This window comes from Pangasianodon hypophthalmus, chromosome 15, assembly GCF_027358585.1.
Source record: "Pangasianodon hypophthalmus isolate fPanHyp1 chromosome 15, fPanHyp1.pri, whole genome shotgun sequence".
NCBI classification, from domain to species: Eukaryota; Metazoa; Chordata; class Actinopteri; order Siluriformes; family Pangasiidae; genus Pangasianodon; species Pangasianodon hypophthalmus.
Genome location: NC_069724.1, coordinates 10,963,432 through 10,987,184, shown reverse-complemented (window position 1 = coordinate 10,987,184; position 23,753 = coordinate 10,963,432). Strand labels below are relative to the sequence as shown.

Genomic DNA, 23,753 nt, shown 5'->3' with positions numbered 1-23,753 from the left:
TGCGCTAATGGTAAACATGCAGTAGTATGGATTAGACTGTTTTTTTCCTGCAGGGTAAATTACACTGCTGTTTGACGACCCCGAAAGTGCATAGTTGGCAATATCGAGCAGCGATCATTCATCTTCAGATGTTCATTATGCAATCCTCAGCTAGAGATCTGCTCAGGGCACAGAGCCCAAGCATTTTTCTCCAATTTCTGCAGTGTATAAACATTAAACCTGCGGTGGAGAAATAAACCAATACGGTGGAGAAATAAACCTATAGCTTGTTTAGTGTCAGTCATTCCCCACTGATATCAATGACTTTAATCAGCCCGGAAATTTTTATCACCACCTAAAGAAGTCCAGATTCTGAGCTGATCTACGGCAGTTCTGAGTCAAACCTGAACATAAAAATTATGTCTAAACTCAATAATCGGCAACCAAAAATCATCATTAATAAACTATATTAAAATAAATTGTTACTATCAGTCAAATGTACATAATATTTTGTCCAAAATTCAAATAAGTAATAAATCACTATGTGCATTGACATGACAGGGTGGTGTGATGTGTTCCTACACATCCCCAAGTGTTTTATTCCTCTTATACCACAGCAAGTTGCCAACGCTTACAATTTGTCAATGTGTCATACACTTTATCCATTTATAGTTACATTTCATGTTATGAAACATTGACAAAACAAGTTAGATCCTGTTATCACTTAAGTTATAGCAGCTATAAACAGTAGTTCCCTCTGGAGCCGCTGCTTTGATAATAAACACAGCTTGTTACAGAGAAACTGCAAAGAGGTATCTCCTCTGTCCTGAAGACTTTCCTGTGTGAGAAAAGATAAAGTTACAGCTTTACCGCTAAATGTTACAAAGCTCTCACACTGGAGACTCCTTCCCATAAATGTTAAATAAAATGTCCTTAAAGAAAACTTCACCTTATCGATGATTATACCTTCTCTGTTAAATAACAAAAGGTTTTTCATTTAAAGAATGACATGTAAATCTGGCCAAATGGTCATTGTACATGGATTACATGAGATCTTCTAGGGGTCTGAACCGACCCGATAGATATTTGAGAAATGATGTGCTGAATGAATATTCAGGTCGCGTCAGGTTTGGTCAGCTCGAGACTGAGTTACCGTCTGAGTCCCTCTTAGTCCTGTAACTGCCACCTATCAGTTATATAAGCAGCAATACCCCCATCTCCAAGGACTGCTGAATTTATGGATGGGTACAGAGGCAGTCTTCGATGCAAATTCCACAGCAGGGTGAAAAACCTAAAGCGAACCATCTCCCCAAACTGTCGGCAACCCATCATCCAGCGGACCTTGAGGCGCTGATGCAATATTCATGCCGCATTTTGCGGCTGATTTGCTTAGCTCTCTTCATACCTAATAGATTGAAGATGAATATGAAGCTTCGTGGTGCAAGGTTAAACCAACCCCCTTTCCCCCCCACCACCCCACCCCCAACCAGGAAGCAGATCCTAAAATGAACAACAATTTAGAGCCATTATCCGGCGATGATCATCTCTTTGGTTCCATTTGGAAGTGTTATCACAGTTACACGGATTGAGGTTTCAAATGCACAGTGTGAGACAGAGAACGAGCACATTAAGACGTCTCACATCTCACGAAGCAGTATCAGAGACGGCCAACTTCACACAAACACAACACCTCGAAACCGACTCTGTAGGAGAACTGTAGGAGGATATTTGTTCTGATATACGAGCCAGACAGACGTGAGCGAGACAAACCCTTGCTGGGAGCTGAGTGTGTGCGATCTGATCGAATCAGGATAAATCCCATTTACAGAGCCGTGATGTTCTTACTGAACTACTAATAATGATTAACAGTCCCCCTGCTTCCTCTTCAGGCCCCTTTCTGGAGCTTTGATATCGAGTCTTGAGGGTAATTCTAAGATTTAAAAAAAATATGATGGGCTTTTATTGGTGTCAATTGTGTTGAAAAGTGAGGAATAAAACACAATGGGCATGCTGTAATAAGAAAATAAATATAAATATAACAATGTTTTATTCCTCTTATACCACAGCAATTTGTCAATGATTACAAATTGTAATGGTTTTAATGACTTTTAATTTATTAATGAACAACACATCATACTTTTTAGCTCTTTAAAGTAACATTTAAGTTGAGGAACGTCCTTGAAACAAGTTAGTTCCCAATATCAGTAACAGTTTATTTTAAGGAACACAGATAAGGGATTACTTGAGGTTGCCTTATTTGTTAAATAAAGCTCAAAAATAGGCCTTTTTAAAAGATGTAGATGTATTTAGTAAGTATTAGTCTTTATTCATAAAACCGGTACTGCTAAATAACTGGAGATATGTTCTGTGAAATGACTAGAAATTACATTATCGCGTATTGTAATGCACAATAAACACAAACTCTTAACTATTACACAAACGATTAAGCAGGAATTAATATCCTAAGGCACATCTTATTGGTTCATATTGGGTTATCTGCACAAACACTTCCACAATCTTCTTAGCACAGCACCTGAGTTTCCCTTTCTTTCACTACACTCACAATATGCAGTATTTTACAGTCCTGAAGATAAATGTCATTTTCGTTCACTGGATATGTAAGAATACTAGCATGCCGGAGGAATGCTTCAAACTGTATGCTGTCTCATAAATACTGTAGCTGTTCCATTCAAAGAGCAATGGCACTGCATTTTTTTAACAGTCTTCTCCAAAACTCTGTGCTTTTGGGTTCAACTAGCTGATCTGGTATGAAATGTCTGCTGCAGAACCTTTGTATTTTCGGTGAAGGAGTGAAATGGTTGTGACTTGTGTTTACACGTCATTGTCTCCTGTGATCACTTTGAGCTGGGAAACAATGGAAGCTTAAATAGTTATTATTAAATAGTTGTTTTGAAGACAGAAAACAGTGCTGAGAATATTCCTTCATTAGTTTTTGCTCTGCTCTAAATTTAAATTTATATCCGGAATTTACATTATATTTCTGTAAAGCTGCTTTGTGGCAATGTCCATTATTAAAAGTGCCATTGAATTGAACTGAATTGAACTGAATTAAATACCTTACAGTGGGCACTCATTCTGATGTGGCATTATGAAGGATAAGTCGCTCTCTTACTGTACTAATGTAAACTGTGCTACCAGAAATGTAAGAGTCATATTATTTCAAAACAGAAATGTGTCATAGCTCTAAGTGCAAGTAGCCCATTGTCCTTGAATTCCCCATTGTTAGACCTTTAGGTTATTCATTTCATCAAGTGACTGCAGTTCATGGCTTTAAGAGCTAAAAATGGTGAATAAGTCAGTAATACTTTAGCATTCTGAGTTGGAATGTTAGTTATCACTAATTAAGGACTAAACAGTGCAAAGGTGTTTTTGATAAGTCAATACGTTGTTCTGCAATGCACTGAGCATGAATTAAAGATCAATCCTTTAATAGCTACAGTAAGAAATAATACCAGTCTGCTAAAACACAGTTTAAAATCTATTCTTTATGCATCTTTTTTTTTTATTTCTATAATATGATCTCTTTTTTAAAGATAAATACATGACACTTTTGGAACACAATATTTTAATCCGTCATGAAAAATTATGTATTTTCACATGGTCATTTTAACTTTTTAGGGTTTAGATTATTTTTATACTTCAGCCATTGCAAAAATGGGGGATAACTGGTACTTCCTTTATTGTTCATATTAAAACATATTTATTTGGCATATAGGCAAATTTTATTTATTTGTTTGTTTGTTTGTTTGTTTGTTTGTTTGTTTGTGTTCCCACAATTCACCGCCGTCTACTGATAAAAACCAAATAGCATATCAGGTGACTGTCATAAACTGCAGAAAGCACTTGATCAATGCATTACCAAAAACATCGATGGAGCTATCACATCCCTGCAGTGTTCCCATGCAGGAAGAGATCACAGCATCGGAGTCATTATGATTCACACTCCGTCTTCATGCTGTCCAAATCTTCCACAGTGACACAGTAATTAAACACGAGAGTGCATCCTCACAGGAGAGCGGGCAGCCCATGCTAATCGCTCCTACTACCTGTAGTGCTCAGCTCATTGGTCTTAATGGTGTTAGTTTCAGTGTCATGTGTGTGTCATATTTTCATACCTTAAACTTCAAGCCAGTCACAAACCATGATATCACTTGGAATAATAATAATAATAATAATAATAATAATAATAGATTGTAAGGGTCACTGTTATGATTAAAAATGTAGATGACAAAACACAAATACAAACGAGACTGGGGTGAACTTGAAAAGAATCAGAGATTAATCATTTTTCAGCCATCCATATTTGCAAAATCCTTTTGCTGGATATCATATTTTCCTATTTTCCACAATCTGGCATCTCAATTATTCAGCTGTGGAATTGCTTATATGTAAGAACTATTAACCAATCGTAGCACAGTAAGCAGGAATAATTTGTACAAATAAAATGTTTTAATAAACTGTCTGTGAACAGTTCACGAACAGTGTCTGTGAACAGTCCATGAACAGTGTTGTCTGAACAGTTCACGAACAGTGTTGTCTGAACAGTTCATGAACAGTGTCTGTGAACAGTTCACGAACAGTGTCTGTGAGCAGTTTATGAACAGTGTTGTCTGAACAGTCCACGAACAGTGTCTGTGAACAGTTCATGAACAGTGTTGTCTGAACAGTTCATGAACAGTGTTGTCTGAACAGTTCACGAACAGTGTCTGTGAGCAGTTTATGAACAGTGTTGTCTGAACAGTTCATGAACAGTGTTGTCTGAACAGTTCACGAACAGTGTCTGTGAGCAGTTTATGAACAGTGTTGTCTGAACAGTCCACGAACAGTGTCTGTGAACAGTTTATGAACAGTGTTGTCTGAACAGTTCATGAACAGTGTTGTCTGAACAGATCATGAACAGTGTCTGTGAACAGTTTATGAACAGTGTTGTCTGAACAGTTCACGAACAGTGTCTGTGAGCAGTTTATGAACAGTGTTGTCTGAACAGTCCACGAACAGTGTCTGTGAACAGTTTATGAACAGTGTTGTCTGAACAGTTCATGAACAGTGTTGTCTGAACAGTTCACGAACAGTGTCTGTGAGCAGTTTATGAACAGTGTTGTCTGAACAGTTCATGAACAGTGTTGTCTGAACAGTTCACGAACAGTGTCTGTGAGCAGTTTATGAACAGTGTTGTCTGAACAGTCCACGAACAGTGTCTGTGAACAGTTTATGAACAGTGTTGTCTGAACAGTCCACGAACAGTGTCTGTGAACAGTTCATGAACAGTGTTGTCTGAACAGTTCATGAACAGTGTTGTCTGAACAGTTCACGAACAGTGTCTGTGAGCAGTTTATGAACAGTGTTGTCTGAACAGTCCACGAACAGTGTCTGTGAACAGTTCATGAACAGTGTTGTCTGAACAGTTCATGAACAGTGTTGTCTGAACAGTTCACGAACAGTGTCTGTGAGCAGTTTATGAACAGTGTTGTCTGAACAGTTCATGAACAGTGTTGTCTGAACAGTTCACGAACAGTGTCTGTGAGCAGTTTATGAACAGTGTTGTCTGAACAGTCCACGAACAGTGTCTGTGAACAGTTTATGAACAGTGTTGTCTGAACAGTTCATGAACAGTGTCTGTGAACAGTTTATGAACAGTGTCTGTGAACAGTTTATGAACAGTGTTGTCTGAACAGTTCATGAACAGTGTCTGTGAACAGTTCATGAACAGTGTCTGTGAACAGTTCATGAACAGTGTTGTCTGAACAGTCCACGAACAGTGTCTGTGAACAGTTCATGAACAGTGTCTGTGAACAGTTTATGAACAGTGTCTGTGAACGGTTTATGAACAGTGTTGTCTGAACAGTTCATGAACAGTGTCTGTGAACAGTTCATGAACAGTGTTGTCTGAACAGTGTTGTCTGCACTTCCATGAGCTGGTATTAAGACAGAAAGACAAACTTTTAAATAATGCAACACAATGAGATTTTCATAACAGTCACTGGACTCAAAAAGTTCCTGAAATCCCATTTTTTAAAGTTATTTAGGAGTCTTGTGTGAAGCAGTGAGTGGTGAGTAAATGATTATTTCTTGTGTTTGCTTCAGACACATGCTGCAGAAAAGCATCTCTCACTCTCTATCTGTGAAAGCAGACAGTTCTTGGTTGTTTATTGATTAAACATACCAGACTCTCTAGTGAATATAAGAGGTCTGGCTTGCAAGGCTAATTGAGATATAACAATGTGTGACTGCATGTCTTTTTGCCCCATAAACGTAAAGAGAAATGTTATCACTGAAACAAAAAATGTGAACATTATGTGCTGTAGTTTGCAGATAAACCCTCTGGATGAGAAAGTTTCCATCACAGTTAGCGATGTGAGGTCAGTGACCTGCGGTCTGATTGTTATTGATTGAGAAGCTCAGTGAACCGAGCTCTGAAGCTGATGTTGTGTTTCTCATCCTGGTCTTCTACCCTTCATCATTACACAAGTAGTTCAGTGGAAAAAAAACATTTCCACAATGTTTCCTCCTTACTCAGACAAGACATGCTTGCTTCCAGATTTATGAGGCTAACAAGTAAAGGAAGTCAGTCACCTAAATTTGTGTCTGTAAACACAAACCTTCTATAAGGCTATATTCAGAGCTGGTGGATTAAGTCCAAATATTTAATCAATACTTTTGCAAGAAAGGTTGTAAGTATGCAGATTTGGGTTAAGCAGCTGCTTATGTTTCTGGGTGCGTCATTCAGATCATTAAAATCCACTTGTCTGTAGGTCACACCACCGAAGATTACAATAGTGTCTTGACCACCACCTTAAAACCCAAGCACCTTCCTTTTAGCTAGAAAAAAAGCAGGGATAGAAAATGCGGACTGAAGAAGGAAAGAGCATTTTATATTCTTTGCTAATGTCAAATGTAATACAATGTAACATAAGAGACTTAAAAAACATAAAAAAGACTAATACGATGATATACTGTATGATTGAAAAGATGAGTAGCATTGAAATACACTTCTGATATGAGTTTAGATATACGTTTATCTATAAGCAATGTATTTGATTAAGATGAGTTTCCTGCGGTGTCCTCTGTAAAAAAAAAACAAAAAAAAAAAACCTTTTTTGGCCTTTTTGTTGACATAAAAGGGGCAATTCTATTAATTAATAAAGTATCTATCATATTTATATGATATCATATATGACATTTATATTTATGTATTTAATATTGGCCTCAAATGGTATTGTATGGTAAAGCATGTATTTCCAGCCCAAAAGATAAAGTTCAGGATCACATATTGCGGTTATATCAAACAGCAGCAACTCATGACCAGGGGTTTTTGGTGGGGCAAGCCGACATTAATATGACATTGCAATTTAGCAAAATTAAGCTGAGAGGTTATCAAATTTAACTTATTCTATAAGCTACTATTTAGTGAATTTTTATAGTAACCCTGCAACTCGCAGCGGTTGAGAGTGAACAACATACATTCAGCATAAAGTCTAGCAGCTTGTTCTGAGTGGTTGCTATGTTGCTAAGATTGATGCTGATCTGATGATATAATCTGAAATAAAATATTTTCCAATAAATTTTAAAAGAATATAAAATAGAAGGATTTTCATTAGTGATCTCTTTAGGCCATCACTCTACAGAGGGCCCCACTGGACGAACCGCCACTGCAACTGTTAGACAGTGGCGTTGGACTTAATACCGCTTGGAGCAGTGTGAGGAGTAAATGCACTGAAGAATCGCACATAACTGAGACACGCCTCTGTTTTAGAAACTTCTGTCATTACATCTGATGCTGGTGCGTGCAATTTCAGTGTGAAATCTTCACTACATGCACTTAACTCAACTAGTTACTTTTAATGACATTATTAATCCTGTGTTCACAACGAAAATTAGTGACCAGAAGTCATTAATTTACAATGCGAGCAACAGGAAGTGAGCTGTGAAGTGAAAACTATTTTAAAAATATTAAAAATTGGCAAAACATATAAGTTTCACAAGTTCATAAGTTTCATAAGTTCTGTATCTAGCTACGTCATCTGTGTAGCAATATCACAATGAAACCATGGCAACTGGCAATAAACTAAAGGCACATCCACTAGCAACCAACCTAGAGTGATTTTAGTATAAAGTGATGTGAATGCAGCATTAGCTATGTAATTTCTTCTTAAAAAACAAAAAAAATGCAGGACGAAGTAGATACAGTGTCAAAAATAATATCAAGTAAAGAAATATCTTAAATATGGTCAATTATGTAATAATTATACTATTTCTGTTATTGTAAAAATGTTAAAAATGTTTATTTTTACAATATGTTAGACAAATTTGACTATATCTTCTTACTTGAAATACCTTTTCCTTTTTTTGTAGCGTATTAGGTGTGTTAGCTCTGAGTAAAACTGGGATTTCTGGACTTATGTTTCTCATTTTATTCTGGATCTGTTATTTAGGCCACTGTTTTCTCCTCACTCTCACATTTAGACAGTGGTTTTTGAAGATGGTCCAGCAGATCTATTCTCACTTCACTTTAACCACACCAATCATCTCTTCCACACTGTCTCACTCGCCACCTCTGGAGCTGTGTGTGTGTGTGTGGGCGGGGGTGTGGTTTAAAATATCAGTGTTTCTGTCTAGGCTCAAATGCTAGATGATCACTTCTCAGTGTCACTTATGCTTCTATTCTTCCTGAGAAAAGGAAGGGGTGTATTTTGATCTCAGACTCACACACTCAGACTCTGACTAATGCAGTCCAATGTCATTTGGTGATCTCTGCAGCATTTGCAAGCTCATTATGCATGTGTACATAGTACCAGAGTGACATGTGCAATTTAACCCAGACTGATGGATTGTTTGTTCTGTCTGAATGTTAATGCTAATACTAATACTAGTACATGCTCAAGGCATTTATTTGCTTCTTCTTCTTCTTCTTCTTTTGTGCAGAATGCTTCCCGTGTTTTCCTTTTTCAGCTACAAATCACATAGTCGATCCTTGATTTTGATATATCACAGCATGCATGTTTTATTACAGAGATTAAACTCACGCCGGCTCTGCTGGAACTCGCAAGGCCGTATGTACTTTAGGGGCCACTAAAAAATCCTGTTCTCCTTCAGTGCAGCACAAACATCATTACTGTAATAGGATACAACAGCTTCCTTTTGGAGTCATTGTTAAATCACAATATGGAAATATTCAGAGCAGTGCAGTGCTGCAGGCTGATCATGTCGTCTGCAATTGAAAAAAAGAGCTTCATAATAATTTACACCAAGTCCAACACCGGCGACATCCAATCAGTGATGGGGATTTAAGTACAAACCCGCTGGCTTCAAAGTCTTTAAATGCAACCCAAATTGAGCTAAAACTTTATTCTTAACAACTGAGGGCCATATTCAGAATTGAGTTAAGAATGTCTAGTGAGGATTTGATACAGAATTTGTGCACATTGTTATTCAGAAATACAGGCTTAAGTGCTATTCAGAGGTTGCATGAGAGTTATGCACATGGGGTAGAGTTTGATTAAAAGAGAGGCATGCTTCAGTTATGCATGATTGTGACCTTGAATTTGAGTGCATCCATTTTCTTATTTATATTCTTATTTATATTCTTTCACAATATCAGTTTGAGCGAGGAGCAGTATTAAGTCCAGTGCCACTGTCTGACAGTTTGATGTAACCATAACAAAATATGACCCACTGAAATTCATGCTTCGTCTGTAGATGCACTCCAGAAACTATGGAATGTCATTCAATGCCATTAAGTATATAAATATGATACAATTAAATAATTTCTAGCATTGTGTTACATCATATTACATTTGGCTACAAGTTAAAATACACCATATCCTTCTTTCTGATGGATCTTGATTGCATTCCTTCTTTAACTTGCCCCTTCACACAGCCATGCATGTGTAATTTACATTGGGCTATACCACTTCTGAATTGTCAGAAGGTCTTGAATAATTTTCTATAACAGCAACTCTGACAATAGTGCAGTAAATCACCAGTTTATATTAATGCATTCATTCTAATACAATATTGTATCTATACTAACAGCAACTTGTACGGTGAATGCACAACAATAACCTAAGCTTATAATAAATGCATAATGACCCATATGGAAGGTCAACCTCATAAACTGTGTGTATAGATACAAGGTAGGTGTATATGGAAGCAATAAAACCCTGTGTGTGTAGTGACGGGGTGGTGTGATGACGTGTTGTTATCACCCTGAAGTTAATTATTTTCCTGTAACATCTCGTGTCCCCCAAGTGTTTTATTCCTTTTACACCACGGCCATTTGCGTTTACCCAATTATGATTTTTTTCATTTATTAAAGAATGACACATTGTCCTTTTTTATCCATTTAGAGTTACATTTAATAATGTGGAACGCCTGCGAAACAAGTGAGTTCCAGTTATCACTTACATTATGGCAGATATAAAAAGGTCATTCCCTCACCAGCCTCTCTTTTTTCTCTCTCGTGAAGTTAGTAAGAGAGATGCAGCTTGCCATGTTACCAAAAAACTGCAAAGTATAAACCCCTCTATCCTGAGAATTTCTCATGCCAGAAATCTTAGTTACAGCTTTACCTCCACCCATTACAAAGCACTGACACTGGAGACTCCTTCCATAAATGTTAAATATCTGCTTCCAGAAAACCTCACCATATAAACAATTCCACACTTTTTAATCTGTTTATATAGCATGGGTGCTCTACAAGGCCCTGTGAATGAGCTGTTACTATAAAAACAATAATGTATTAAAATAAGCGCATTAATATAAACCTGTGATTTGCAGCTGCACTACTGTCAGAGCTGCTGTTATAGAAAATTAATCAACACCTTCTGACTAATCAGAATCTAGAATTCAACAGCACAGGATCATATAAATATGATCCCTATACACTTCACCAGACTTCACCTCAGTCTTTTTTTCCTCATATCTCCCCCTCGTTGTGTTTATCAGTGGGACAAACCTGGGCTTTACTTCCTGCTCTGGCAGCTCCGAGGCTGGAGCTCGTGCACACGGTTTGTCAGTGGGGCCATGCTGTCCTCATGTGATAAGACTGAGGGTACGAATCCAAAGGTGGAAACTTAATCCCAACCCTCCTGCAGCAACTAACAGCAGCGAGACATTGGAGACCTCCACACCCACACACACACACACACACACACACTGTGTGTGTGTACTATATATAGACTCCATTGAGATGCAGTATTGAGAGTCTCTGTTCTTTCTGAGTTCGGGTCAGCATCAACAACAGCCTCTGTACTCCATGGATCTTTAAACTCAGAATACAGAATATGCTTATAGGGTACAGGTTATAATATAATGGTGCTGAAGTGCCTATATAGTGCACTAGATGCTCAACAGAACTCAAATCAACATTCAGCCTCAACTTAAATTAGCTGGCTCAAAATGTTTACCTCCTAACAATAGTGATGTAATATTTTACATGGCACATTATTTATTTATTATTTTAAAAAATATATGTTCAAATAAAATATGCCCTGAATGAACCCTTGTTCTACATCTAGCTGCATTTAGCCAAAACCTTTGATAGACTCAGTAGAAATCTGGATATAAACATATTATGAGAATTTTAATTCTCATAATATGTTTATATGCTATATGGCCAAAGTTGTTGGACACCAGACCATCACACCCATATGTGAGTCTTCCCCAAACTGGTGCTACAAAGTTAGAAGCACACTGTTGTCACATTCATAGTGTCACATTCATCATGGATAATTCCCTACCAAACCGACAGAGGGCATCCTCAATCCAAGTCTTCTTCTGTTGTCTGGATCACTTCCTGTGTTTGTACACACCTGTTTTGTGTTCCCCCTAATTAATTCCCCTATATATGTTCTGCCATTTGTCTCCCTTGAGGCTGAGCCTTGTGTTTATTGTGTGTGTATTGTCACTGTTATGTTATTGTGTTTGGGTTGTGAGTTGCTTGCTTTTATGTTGAGTTCTCCTAGCCTTGCCTTGCCTAGTCCAGCCTAGCCTAGCCTAGCTTAGCCTTGTCTTGTCTTGCATTGGTCTAGTCCTTTGTTATAGTTTTTCTAGATTTTGGTTCTTTCCTTGCCTGGGTTTGTTTAATAGTTGTCTATTTAATAAAGTTTATTCGCACTTGCACCCTGCCTCGGATATGTTACATATAGGATGTAAGATTACGATTTCCTTAAGCTAAAGGGCCCAAACATGACCATGCCCCAGTGCACAAAGCGAGACAAGCGAGGTCCATGAAGACATGGACTAAATACTGCTCCACACTCAATATCAATATTGTCCGAGAAGAAAGTGCTTAAGTTAATGCTCAGAATCGAGTGTGAGACACACCTCAGCATTATACAAACTCCGCCAATCTTGCAATCTCGTAAATCTTGCATAACTTCCAAGTAGCGCTTAAGTTTGTTGTTATTTCTGATGTCTGAATACTGATATGTGAAGTTATGGTATTAAATAATCACTGTGTGCTTAACTCAACTCTGAATACCCACACTCTGTTCTACATGCTGCTTTTTAGTATGGTTTTAATATTGTTTAGTAGAAATAGTGCCATTTCAAACATAGCCAAAACATATAGCATGCTCTTTTGACATAGTACTTAGGGTGATAGTATGTGTTTTAGGATGCAGCCAAGTAAATTGCCCTATCCACCATTTTCAAGCCACTCTGAATCTGTTTAAACACCCATCATGAGACGGATGACTGAAAAATGCTTCAAAAACAATTTCTGTGTGAATTGGCCTTATGAAACACAGCTCAGTGTGATTGACAGTGTTTTGATGTTGCTGCGGTTTGATTCAGCTGGTGCTAAAAGACAATGATGATGCTCTGAGGATGCCTCAGGAATTGAGCTGGAAATGAAAATATAATGAGAATACGCTTGCTGATTTTTTCATGTGCATGTTTCTCATGGTTGTTTGTATATATGTGTGTGTGTGGCTGGCACTTTTCTCTCTCCGTCCCTAATCATGTATTCCCTGAGCTCAAGATTTCTTATCTAAACACAGCCAGGCTGAAGCCCCTGACACGCGGACTCGCTCGGGCATGTTCTGAATTCAGATCCAACACCGACAGCTTGTATTCAAACACACCCACACCAGATGTCTGAAAGGTGCTGAACAACAACGGGTCGTATTAGAATTCACCGGAGAGGAAGTCTGGATTCTCACACTGCTCAAGTGCTGTGGGTTCTCCAGAGAACCTTATTAAGAAGCGTCCCACGTTTCCACAAATTTAAAAACTGCATCATTGCATCATAACATACGTGGGCTGTCTAAATATACACACTATTCACTGTTACAGTATAGTAAATGGAGTATTATTATAGTAAGTGTTTCAATACAAGAAATTAAGCATTTAAAAACATGAGTGTTTTATTAAATTAAGCTAAACTTGCAATTAATATATTTTTGGCATGTTTTATTTAAGCACATACCATTGTTATTAATAAACTTGTATACTTACAACATACTTAGACAAACTTCAATATACATTATATACAATTAAGTCTATTTATTGTTTACTAGGGTATATAAAAAGGGGAACTATTCAGGGCCTAGGAAAAACCATATTGCTATGAAATATCTAAAGTAACAGTAACACTTGCTTTGTATTGGTACCTTCTCTAATTTCTGGCATTTTAGATGATGGATTAGTATTTAAAAGGGTGTTTCCACTTTGCCAAAAGTAAAAGTTTTGGCACCTACAGTATCTCAGGCATGCATCATTGGACTGGTGATTTGTGAGGAACTAGGAACCAAATATGGAAAGCTGGTGCAACCAACTGTGTCAAGAAAAGTAAGCTATAATAATATAAGGATATAATAATATAAGTGCAGAGCAAAAATGGATCACATATTAGAAAGTGATCATCACTGTGTGAGTGAACGTGACAATTTGGATTGAGAAAAAAGGTTATCTTTATATGAAAATTTCTACATCCACATTTTTAATATACTCTTTATACCAACAAACTAAATAAACAAATATAAATAACATTGGATGACAAATCAAAGAGAGGAACAGAGTGATAAATAAAAAGAGGACAACAAAAGAGAGAGAAGGTTCACAAGAAATTCCACCTTCTGACCTAGAGAGTGCCTGAGTGAAGGAAGGACAAGTGCAAAGGAAAAAGCTAAGTCGGATCCTTCTAATCCCCGAGTGGAGAGAATGAATAAAATGATGAAAGTCTATCACATACGTCCTGAACGTGGGAATCACCCCAGTCTTCAGCGTAGAGGGAATTAGAGCCGGGGCGGCTGAGCCAAACCCCATGAGGGGATTACTAACGCGGCGCTGCATCTCAGTTTCTCTGCAGCTCCATCAATAAAATTCATCACACTGACACACACAACATATTTCTCACCTACTAAACCACACAAAACCCAAACTGAGAGAGTTGTAGTGGTGTGATAAAGTGGAGTTACTGTATCCTGAAGTTATTTTCTATAACAGCACATCCCCAAGTGTTTTACTGCTCTAATACACAGCAATTTACCAGTGATTACAGTTTTATTTATTAAATATCATACATTACATTTACATTGCATTTAACGTCTGCCTGTTATCACTTACATTATCGCAGCTATAAACAGTCGTTCCCTCATCAGCCTCTCGTTTTTCACTTTCCCATGTTGGAAAACTTAAAGGTACGGCTTTACCCCTGACTGTCACAAAGCACTGACACTCCTTCTATACATGTTAAGAAACTCTGCTTCATCACACCACCCCCTCACTGAGTATTTTACCATAACAGCAATACTCACAATCAATGATTTATTCCTTACATAGTAAGCCAAACGAATGAAATAAGGATCTAACCATTATTATTGATAGACTATATTGATAATACTTTAATTAGGAATCATGTAAATGATCATCCTGAAATCCACAGGACAGCTTTGCTGGTAACACATCTGTTTCTTCCAGGAGGAACTGATCCTCATTTCACACACTGTTTGAGAGGAATACATTATAAAAAAAAAAATCCACAGCTGTGCCAAATGAGGCAGACAGAAAACGAAGGAGAGGGAAAACGAGACAGGTCAGGAAGCTATGCTAGTTTACTGTGTAAGGAAACAGAAAAGGATTTTGTTCCACTTACAAATGTAGACATATTTGCTTCTTTAGTTTTGCACTACAGCTACGAGTAATGGAATCTTATAGTCTTCAGTTTAGCAATGGGTAATCTCTAAATCATCACACACTCCCCTCCAAAGACTTTATTTACATTAGCTGTAGATTTACAGTATGTATGATTTTGTAACGTACAACTCCGCCTTTACACTTTAGGCCACACCTCTTGTGAGAGTCTGATGATGCAATGGAGCTATGACCGTTGTTAGCTCTTAGCTACATTATCCTCTTATCTCCATATATGCCTATATATATGTCTCTCCATTCTTTAATCATAGTAACAATACAGTATAGCTTTGTTATTAAGTGTTATTTCCATAAATGTTCTGTCCATCAAACAGATCTACATGACATCCCACGTGAAGTAATAAATAGTACACTTCAAATAATTAAATTGTACACACACACACACACGCACACACATATATATATATATATATATATATATATATATATATATATATATATATATATGCATGTGTGTGCGTGTATGTGTATTTTTCAAAGAGTAAACATGAATGTATTATAAAATATTTTTGTAATTAATACCTTTTAATTTATACCCCGGTTTCAGTATTTATTTGTCAGGTAAGTTTGAGTTTATTACTTAAAATGATGTTTTAGTACATTAAAGAGGTACACTTCTCCAAAAAAAAATTCTACATTTATTTATTTGTAAATTAGTTGGAGTGCATGTAGCAGTGAAGTTGTTTAAAAAAAACACTCAAAAACACAACTAACTGCATTTAAGCCATATTTAAACATAGCTTAATTACAATTTAAATATATTTAAGCTGTAATAGGATTTCATTAATAACTTATGACATTTAGCGTGTATTAAAGTATGTATAAAGTGTTAACACTGGAATTAGGTATTTTTCACATTAATTAAACTTTTCAGAAGTACTCGTAAATGCACTCGTCTTTTACAATGTGTCACGGCATTTCCCAGTCATCTCAAATGAACAAATGAAAAATATCAACCAAAATGCTACACTGACATGATCTGCTGGAACTGAAGTGTGATACCTGTGAGGAAAAATGTTTGATGGGAATCTCATTAGTGACACGACAGCTCAGAACTCATTACTGAGATGTCTGTCTTGTAAACCAGAGTTTCTTTTGACATCTAACTGAAACTTGATAATAATCTTTTGGCTTTGTGGATCACCGAGTAAATTCCATCTCACTTTTAAAACCGGCCCTGCACAGGTGTTGTGATAAATCACACGTTGTTATTACCATCTTTAAAAGTGCCATAATTTTTTATGGGTTTTGTAAACCTGTAATTTTCACATAATTACAAATAATGAAACATTGGAATATTCCTTTACAGAGGATGTGGTTAGTTTCTTGTTTCTGTTTCTGGTTGAATGCATGCTGTGTGAATTTTTGCTGCTTCTCACTGCAGTTTTTCTTTCTTTTTTCATTCGTTAATTTTTTTTCTTGTGTCTGTGTGTCTGACGTTTGTTTTTGCATCTGTCTTCAGTCGTATTGTTTTAAGGTTTTTGGTCATTTGTCTGCACAGCGCTCCAGGCCCAAGTTTGAGCAGCAGATTTCCCCTGGCCTCGATCTTCATGTGTGATGTGTGTAGGCGTAGTTACAGGACAGGCAAGGCAGGTAATTGCTTGGGACCCTGAGTTTTCAGGGGACCCCATGAAGGCCATTACTAAGGCTATGAAAATGTCAAATCTCAACGTGCAAAACTCCCCCAGCACCTCAGATGGGTAATACGCTATACCAGGAACCTCCCCTAACGGAGCACCATCTCGCTAGCATGTGGGAATTGCGCAAGTTTATTTTGAATTGTTGCACTTTTAAAAAAAATCAATAGAACTTACCTGTCACGAAGCCAGAAGAGAAAGCAAAAACATGAAATAATTAAGGATGAAATGTATGTAGAGTTCATTAGCTAGCTTTAGAGCTAGTAGAATTCATCACTTTATCATCACAACTGATTCTGTCTTTCTTCCTGTTTCTTGAGTCTGTCCATCTCCCTATTTCTTTCATGTTTTTTTTTTTTCTTTCTTCTTTGGGGGACCACTGAGACTTTATTTATTTTACTTTATTCATATTTGTAGATGTCTTGTACATTGTATTTAAAGGTTCGAATGTGTGAGTGTTGGGTGTAGGACATAACAGACAGGACAGTAGACGAGACAAAACAACAGACAAGACAAGACAGTAGACACGACATGGACATGATACTTATCGGAGTAATTGTTGGAATATCAGTTGAGTTCATTAACATGTATAACACCACCGTTGGTTTCTGGGAATGTTGTGTATATGTGTATGTAATTTAGTTGCATGTGTTGTGCGGTATGGCCTTGGTTATGTGGTTTATCTGTAGGGACTGTATTGTTAGCTATAGCGAAGTGATTCCCTGGGGTATGTAGGTGATGAGTGGTTTCCAAATAGAGCTACATTTGGTAGATTTATTTTTGATTAAGGCTGAGTTTTTCCATTGTTATGTACTCGATTATTATATTTTCCAATGTGTGATGTTAATGTTAATGTTATTCTTTGATTTCCAGTTTGTTAGTATGGTACCTCCCTACCATATTATCTCCCTGTTTCAGGAGTACACTCGTACATGCAAATTAGTGATTGTTACCTCGGATTTCAGTTAATCAGCACCTTAATGCGTGGGGTGCACATATTTATGATGTTTTTTTGCTCTGAAAAAGTGGCATGGAGTATTTGAAATGGTTGGATTTGAAAGGGATTTGAGGGACTGATGTTCACATGTCTGATGCTGTTATAAAGCCTTTAAAATATCCTAAAACTTTAATAACTCGTGTGAAATGTAAACGTAATCATTCCGATCTGCAATGGAGGAAAAAATTTCAATAAGGGGCAAAAACACGTGATGTGAACTCAGGTACGCAGACGTCAAATACGAATTTCAATGAGATATTGTAACCGAATAAGCGTGCTTTATTAGAATATGATTTATACCAACGGCTGGAGGCGAAGAAGCCCGTTTTGGTTAATGCTCATCATTTTTTTTCCCCTTGCCTTGAGTTGAAACTAACTTGAGTTTGTGATAACTTCCAGCTCTGTGCATCACGTCTCCTCCCTATCCTCCCTTCCGCTATTTGATAAACTGACACATGTCAGGAAATCAATGTTATTTGAGATGGAAAAGTAAATCCTAAAGCACTTAATTAACATCAGAAATGTTTTTTTTTTTGTCTTCTTGTTTTCCCTCAATCAAGCTGAAAATTGGGAAATTTGAGTATTCATGAGATTCATCTGTGTATGTAAATGCCGGCGGGAAGAAGCGCTGGAGAAGATGGACGCAAGACCAAAAAGCACACAGCTGTCAATCAAACAAGGCAATGGAATGACTCTGGGCTATTAATCCTTATGAGTTTGGAAGCTGGAATTTGAGGAAGATGTGAGGGATCAGTGAGACAATCAGAGAATCGGCAAGCTGGCAGAAGCTGAACGTCTGTTTATGAGGATGAAAGTGTGCTGGAATTAGATGAAAGTGCACTAGATGAACATCCATTTAGCAGAAATGCTCACATTCAGAAAGGCCACAGTCTGGATGAGGAGAGTTTCCAGAATTTTTGAACACACAGTCATGAATTTAAAAACTCCACAGGGTCAAAACCTCAGCCAGGAAAGTGACTCTTGACCTTTCATCCCTGGTATCAGGAAGCTGTGCTCAGTTTTTAATAACTCTACCAAAATGAATAGTTTTACAGCAAGACATACAGCATATTTATTAATGTTTTTTCATTGCAAACATTATTTTAGAGTTAAAAGCTGACTACACAGGTGTAAGAGCTTGTTAGTGTCTATAATAAGATCAAAGGGGCATCCCTGATCAAATTATACAGAACTTTCATTACTTTGCCCTTTAAATAGTCATGCATCATTGTCATTAATTTCTAAAATGCTTGCAATGCAATGTTATACTTAACGTTGGGCCTCATTTATCGCATTGGATATGAATGAATTCATCTGTAAATTGCATGCAGGAGCATTTACACAAGAAATCTGGTATTGATGAAAATCCTGTTAGTTCGAATTCTAAGTTTCCTTCCTGAGTTTGTGTAAATTCACATATACATAAGGAGACCCTCTAATAAGGTCCTTGACGGATCAGCTTATAATCATATAATCGGTGACAAGTTACTGCGATTTTATGCACAGATTAAACTGTCACGTAGCTTTAATTCACGTTCATTTAGCTTTAAGTCACGTATTTATTTCAATTACACACACAAATTTAATTAATATTTTGTGAAACTCAGTCCTTCCATGTTAATGAGAAAGCCAAAACAAATTCATAAATTAAGAGAAATAAGACTAGCAGTTCAATTAGGATAAAAGTAAAAACATTGTTTAGTCTTCATTTTGTCAGTTTCAGCTCTCAGTACGCGTTGCTATTTATGGAATTCTGGGCCATTAGCTGCGCCATGAATGCCTTTGGTAATTCATGGCTGATTGGCATTTATCGATAAACGCATGTGAGTACAAAGAAAAGTGAAACTTTCAGTAAATCTGGAATTTTTAGTGCAGTTTGGCCTACAAAATCATTTACACACAATTTTACTACAAGAGTGATAAATGAGGTTCAGTGTTTGAGGTTTATCTCTCAAAGCACAGAATAGTGGGTGGCGTTTCACAGTCGTAGTAATTTTTAGTGCAGAAATATAATGCCAAATAGTGAAACTTAAAATCTAAATAAATGCAGCCTGTCTTTCTAAATTCATGCCTCTAAATGCACACACACCTCGTGCCTAAGAGGCGGAGCTTCCTGAAATGACAGGTAAGTATAGTGATGCACTGAAACTGAAACTGAAATTGAGGACACACTGGGCCAAAAACCAAATAGTTTTTTCTGATTATTTTCCTATTTCCTATAATATCACATCCCCGACTGCTCTTATATATGATGATATTGTTATTGATACATGATACATGTTGTGGAACATACAAGGTAGTTTCTGTTATCACTCACATTACAGCAGCTATAAACAGTCGTTCCTTCACCAGCCTCTCTTTTTTTCTCATTCATGAAGTTAATAAGACAAAAAAAAAAACAACTTGTCATGTTACTGAGAAACTACCAAGCCTGAAGACTTTCCTGTGTCATAAAACTTAAAGTTACAGCTTCACTTCTGAGTGGCTATGTTTACACGCAAAGATTTTCACCGATCCAAATGAATTCATTCCGATCGCAATGCGAAGCATGTGAGTCAGAGATTTCAGCTTTTTAATCACGCTGCTCATGTAGTTAATCAGCTTTAAATAATTTCCTTCTCAGATAAACATCATCTAGGTACGATTTTTGAAAGGACAGCGAGAAAAATTTGTGACCCCAAAACAGTTCTTAGCTTTTTATACTTGGATTCAGCAACAAGATCACACTGCTTGTTGAAAATAAAATAAAATCTATATATCGTTTATAATAAAGGTTTTGTCAAAGTTTATTTTTATCATGTATAAGTGCATACTCGCTGAATTTCCCGAGTAACTTTGAACTTTGCTGAGGTCAATTCACATCCTGCATCTGCCTCAAAATTTAATTTGATCCTATAAATAGATTAAAATGTGTAACATGAGGTATGTTTTCTTACACAACTATTTTATTGCATCAGGAACACACCATGACTCAAACACACATACACAGAAAGCATGTGCAGATTATGATAATGAAAGTAATCAGCCACAAATGCTTATATGGCTACTATTCTTCTATGTAATGGATTATTAAAATGATTGCCCACCTTCTTCAGTCAAATAGGAATTTAATTTGCTTTGGCTTTAATCAGTTTCTGATATTTCAATTGAGGTGTGCACATGAATGTTTTCTATTCTGACTGAGCTCTCAGTCAGGCTATTAATGGATTATTACACTGCATGTAAACGCAGCAACAGTTACAAAGTGCTGAAACTGGAGCCTCCTTCCATACATGCTAAATAAATGTCTTTTTACAGAAAACGTCACCATATGAACAATTACATACATTTTTAATCCATTTATGTGGAGCCTCAGCAACACAAAGTCCCTGTGAATGAGTTGTTACTATAGTAACTGTATTAGAATGAGTGTGTTATAAAAAATATATACATATAAATCAACACAAATATCAACAGGAGAAACTGTATTAAATGAACTCATATTCACCAGACTTTCAGTGTGTCACTCTGGAGGAACATTTAACATTTAAAGTGTGTTTCCCTTTTACAAAGTGTGCATCTTAATGAGGCACGAGCACACCTCAAATTAGCTGCACACACCACAGCAACTGTGATAGTAATTAATGCTTTTCCCAATAAATATTCTGCTAAAATGTAAGTGTTACTGACCTCTGGCCATAGCTGGTGTCTTTTCTCCGACAGTGCAGAGTAACAACTCGGTGTCCCTCGCTCCTCACGTCCTGACTGACGGTCCACTGCACCGGATTCGTGGCCTTCGCTCCTAAAAACGCCACGTCATCTTTCAACTTCACCCTGTTAAAGAGAAACATATGTTATTTATTAATTCATTTATTTACTTATTTACTTACTTACTTACTTGTTTTGATCCCAAAAGGTTCTGATTTGTTAGCGACCATATGATTTAATCATTTTATCGTTTTACTGTTTCATTAGTGACGCTGATCAGTAATATTTTATTTCTCTAAATACATTTTACATTCACATTCAACTAACTAGACTCAAACTGCTGGTTACATTATGTACATTTTCTTCAAATAAGTAGAAAAGATAGCAACATCAATCAGTTACCATTAGCACTTCACTTAAAAGTAAAGACTTCCTAATTACAATTTCACCAGTGAAGGTAAAAATTGATATATCAATTTATTTCTAGATTTATTTGTAAATTTATTATAAAAATGTATAGATTTTTAGATCAGTCAGGAAAATACAAAACATAATTTTAAAAAGAAGCAATATTTCTTTCAAACTAATTTGTTTTATTATTTCTTCTGTTTAATTTTTTGCTGACAAAATCTATTTTTTATTATTATTTTTTTTCTTTTCTCATTTTTTATAATTTCTTGTTTACGTTTTTTTTTTCTCTCAGCCTTATGACTTCTGCTGGTTTAATTTTTCTCCATCTTTTATGATTTCATCTTTATCTTCATCTTTTATCATTTTTCTTTTTTTGTCAAACTCTATTTTTTTATTTCTTCTCTTTTATTTTTTTTCCTTTCAAACATTTTTTTTAATTCTTTCTTTTGTTTTTTTTTTCTTTCAATATCTTCTATTCAAATATTTTTTCTGTTTTTATTTTTCTTTTTTCTCAAGAGTGACATTTTGATCTTTTATGCACGGATTATGGAAAATGTCTGCCCTCCTACAGTTAATATGTAATATTTGAAGCTTGTCCGTGATCATTAACAGCCCTGGACACATCTTGGACACAGTATTTCCAGCACACACTGGTTTACTTATAAATATAATTCAATGTTTATGAATAGTGAATGTTGGCATATGATGTATGTGCATGGTGTAAAAGGTTTACAAAGACTAACAGAACGCTTGTAAATTGTCTCGACACTGCTTAGTACAGATCATTATAATCATGTGTCGGTTGTGCAGCTGTGTCCTGTCGTCCCTGCAGCTTATCACAAGCAGATAATACAGAATAGAAATGCAAAGGGTCCAGAAAGAATAAGTCATGAATGACAGATAATTCTTTACACTGACAATACCATCCAAATAAGACTGAAACTAATTAATTAGAAATGCATGCAGAGTAGCACAGAGATAACTAAATAGTCGAACAGAAATGTGTACTGAGACATTGTCCTCAAAACGTATGGTAGCAATTACCATGCTGTCAGTGTGAGAGACTGGAGACTCCTTATCACGCGCTTTAACACTGCTGCTGGCAGCAAAAACGAACCGAAGACCACAACGCGAGGAAAGACACCCAACATTTTAGAGTCTGAACTCTAACAACTATTAGAGGTTTTATTGTACCAACAGGTCCTAACTAATGAATAAACCACTGTGTGTGCTTCTGTTCGAGTAAAATATTGAGTGACAGGGTGGTGTGATGAAGCGGAGTTACTCTTCCCACTCCAAAGCTGATTATTTTCCTGTAACAGCCCACACTGAACTGTTTTTATTTTTCTTATATCACTGCCAATGGTTTACATTTTTTTCTTATTTATTAAAGAATGACCTGTCATACATTTTATTCAATTATCGTTGCATTTAATGTATCGTTGCATTTAATGTCAGGAAAACAAGTTTTTTATTCTGTTATCATTTGTATTATAGCAACTATTAACAGCCATTCCTCCAGATATCCTAATATCCTCCCTCTATTTCTCTTTCTTGAAGTTAATACGATAAAAAAAATAGCAGCTTGTCGTGTTACTGAGAAAACTGCAAAGCATAAACCACCCTGTCCTGAAGGCTTTCCTGTGTCAAAAAAGTTTTAAGTTCAGCTTTACTGCTGACTGAACGTGCTGACACCGGAGACTCCTTCCATAAAGGTTAAATAAACATTTCCTGACAGAAAACATATAAACACACATTTGAAATCCACCCGTAAGTCCCTGGGAATTAGCTGTTACTAGAGAAAAGTGTTATAACAAGTGCATTAATGTAAACTTGCGATTACGAGTTGCATTACTGTCAGAGTG

At 36.5% G+C, this 23,753-nt stretch overlaps 1 protein-coding gene across 1 annotated transcript in view; it reads right to left on the bottom strand.

Moving 5' to 3' along the window:
• si:dkey-112m2.1 (transmembrane protein 132D) overlaps positions 1-23,753 on the bottom strand; it is a 140,107-nt gene that overhangs the window by 37,749 nt on the left and 78,605 nt on the right. Inside the window, exon 3 of the mRNA XM_026940837.3 lies at positions 21,460-21,603. Coding sequence (XP_026796638.3) covers positions 21,460-21,603 — 144 coding nt within the window. The remainder of the gene's footprint in view (positions 1-21,459; positions 21,604-23,753) is intronic.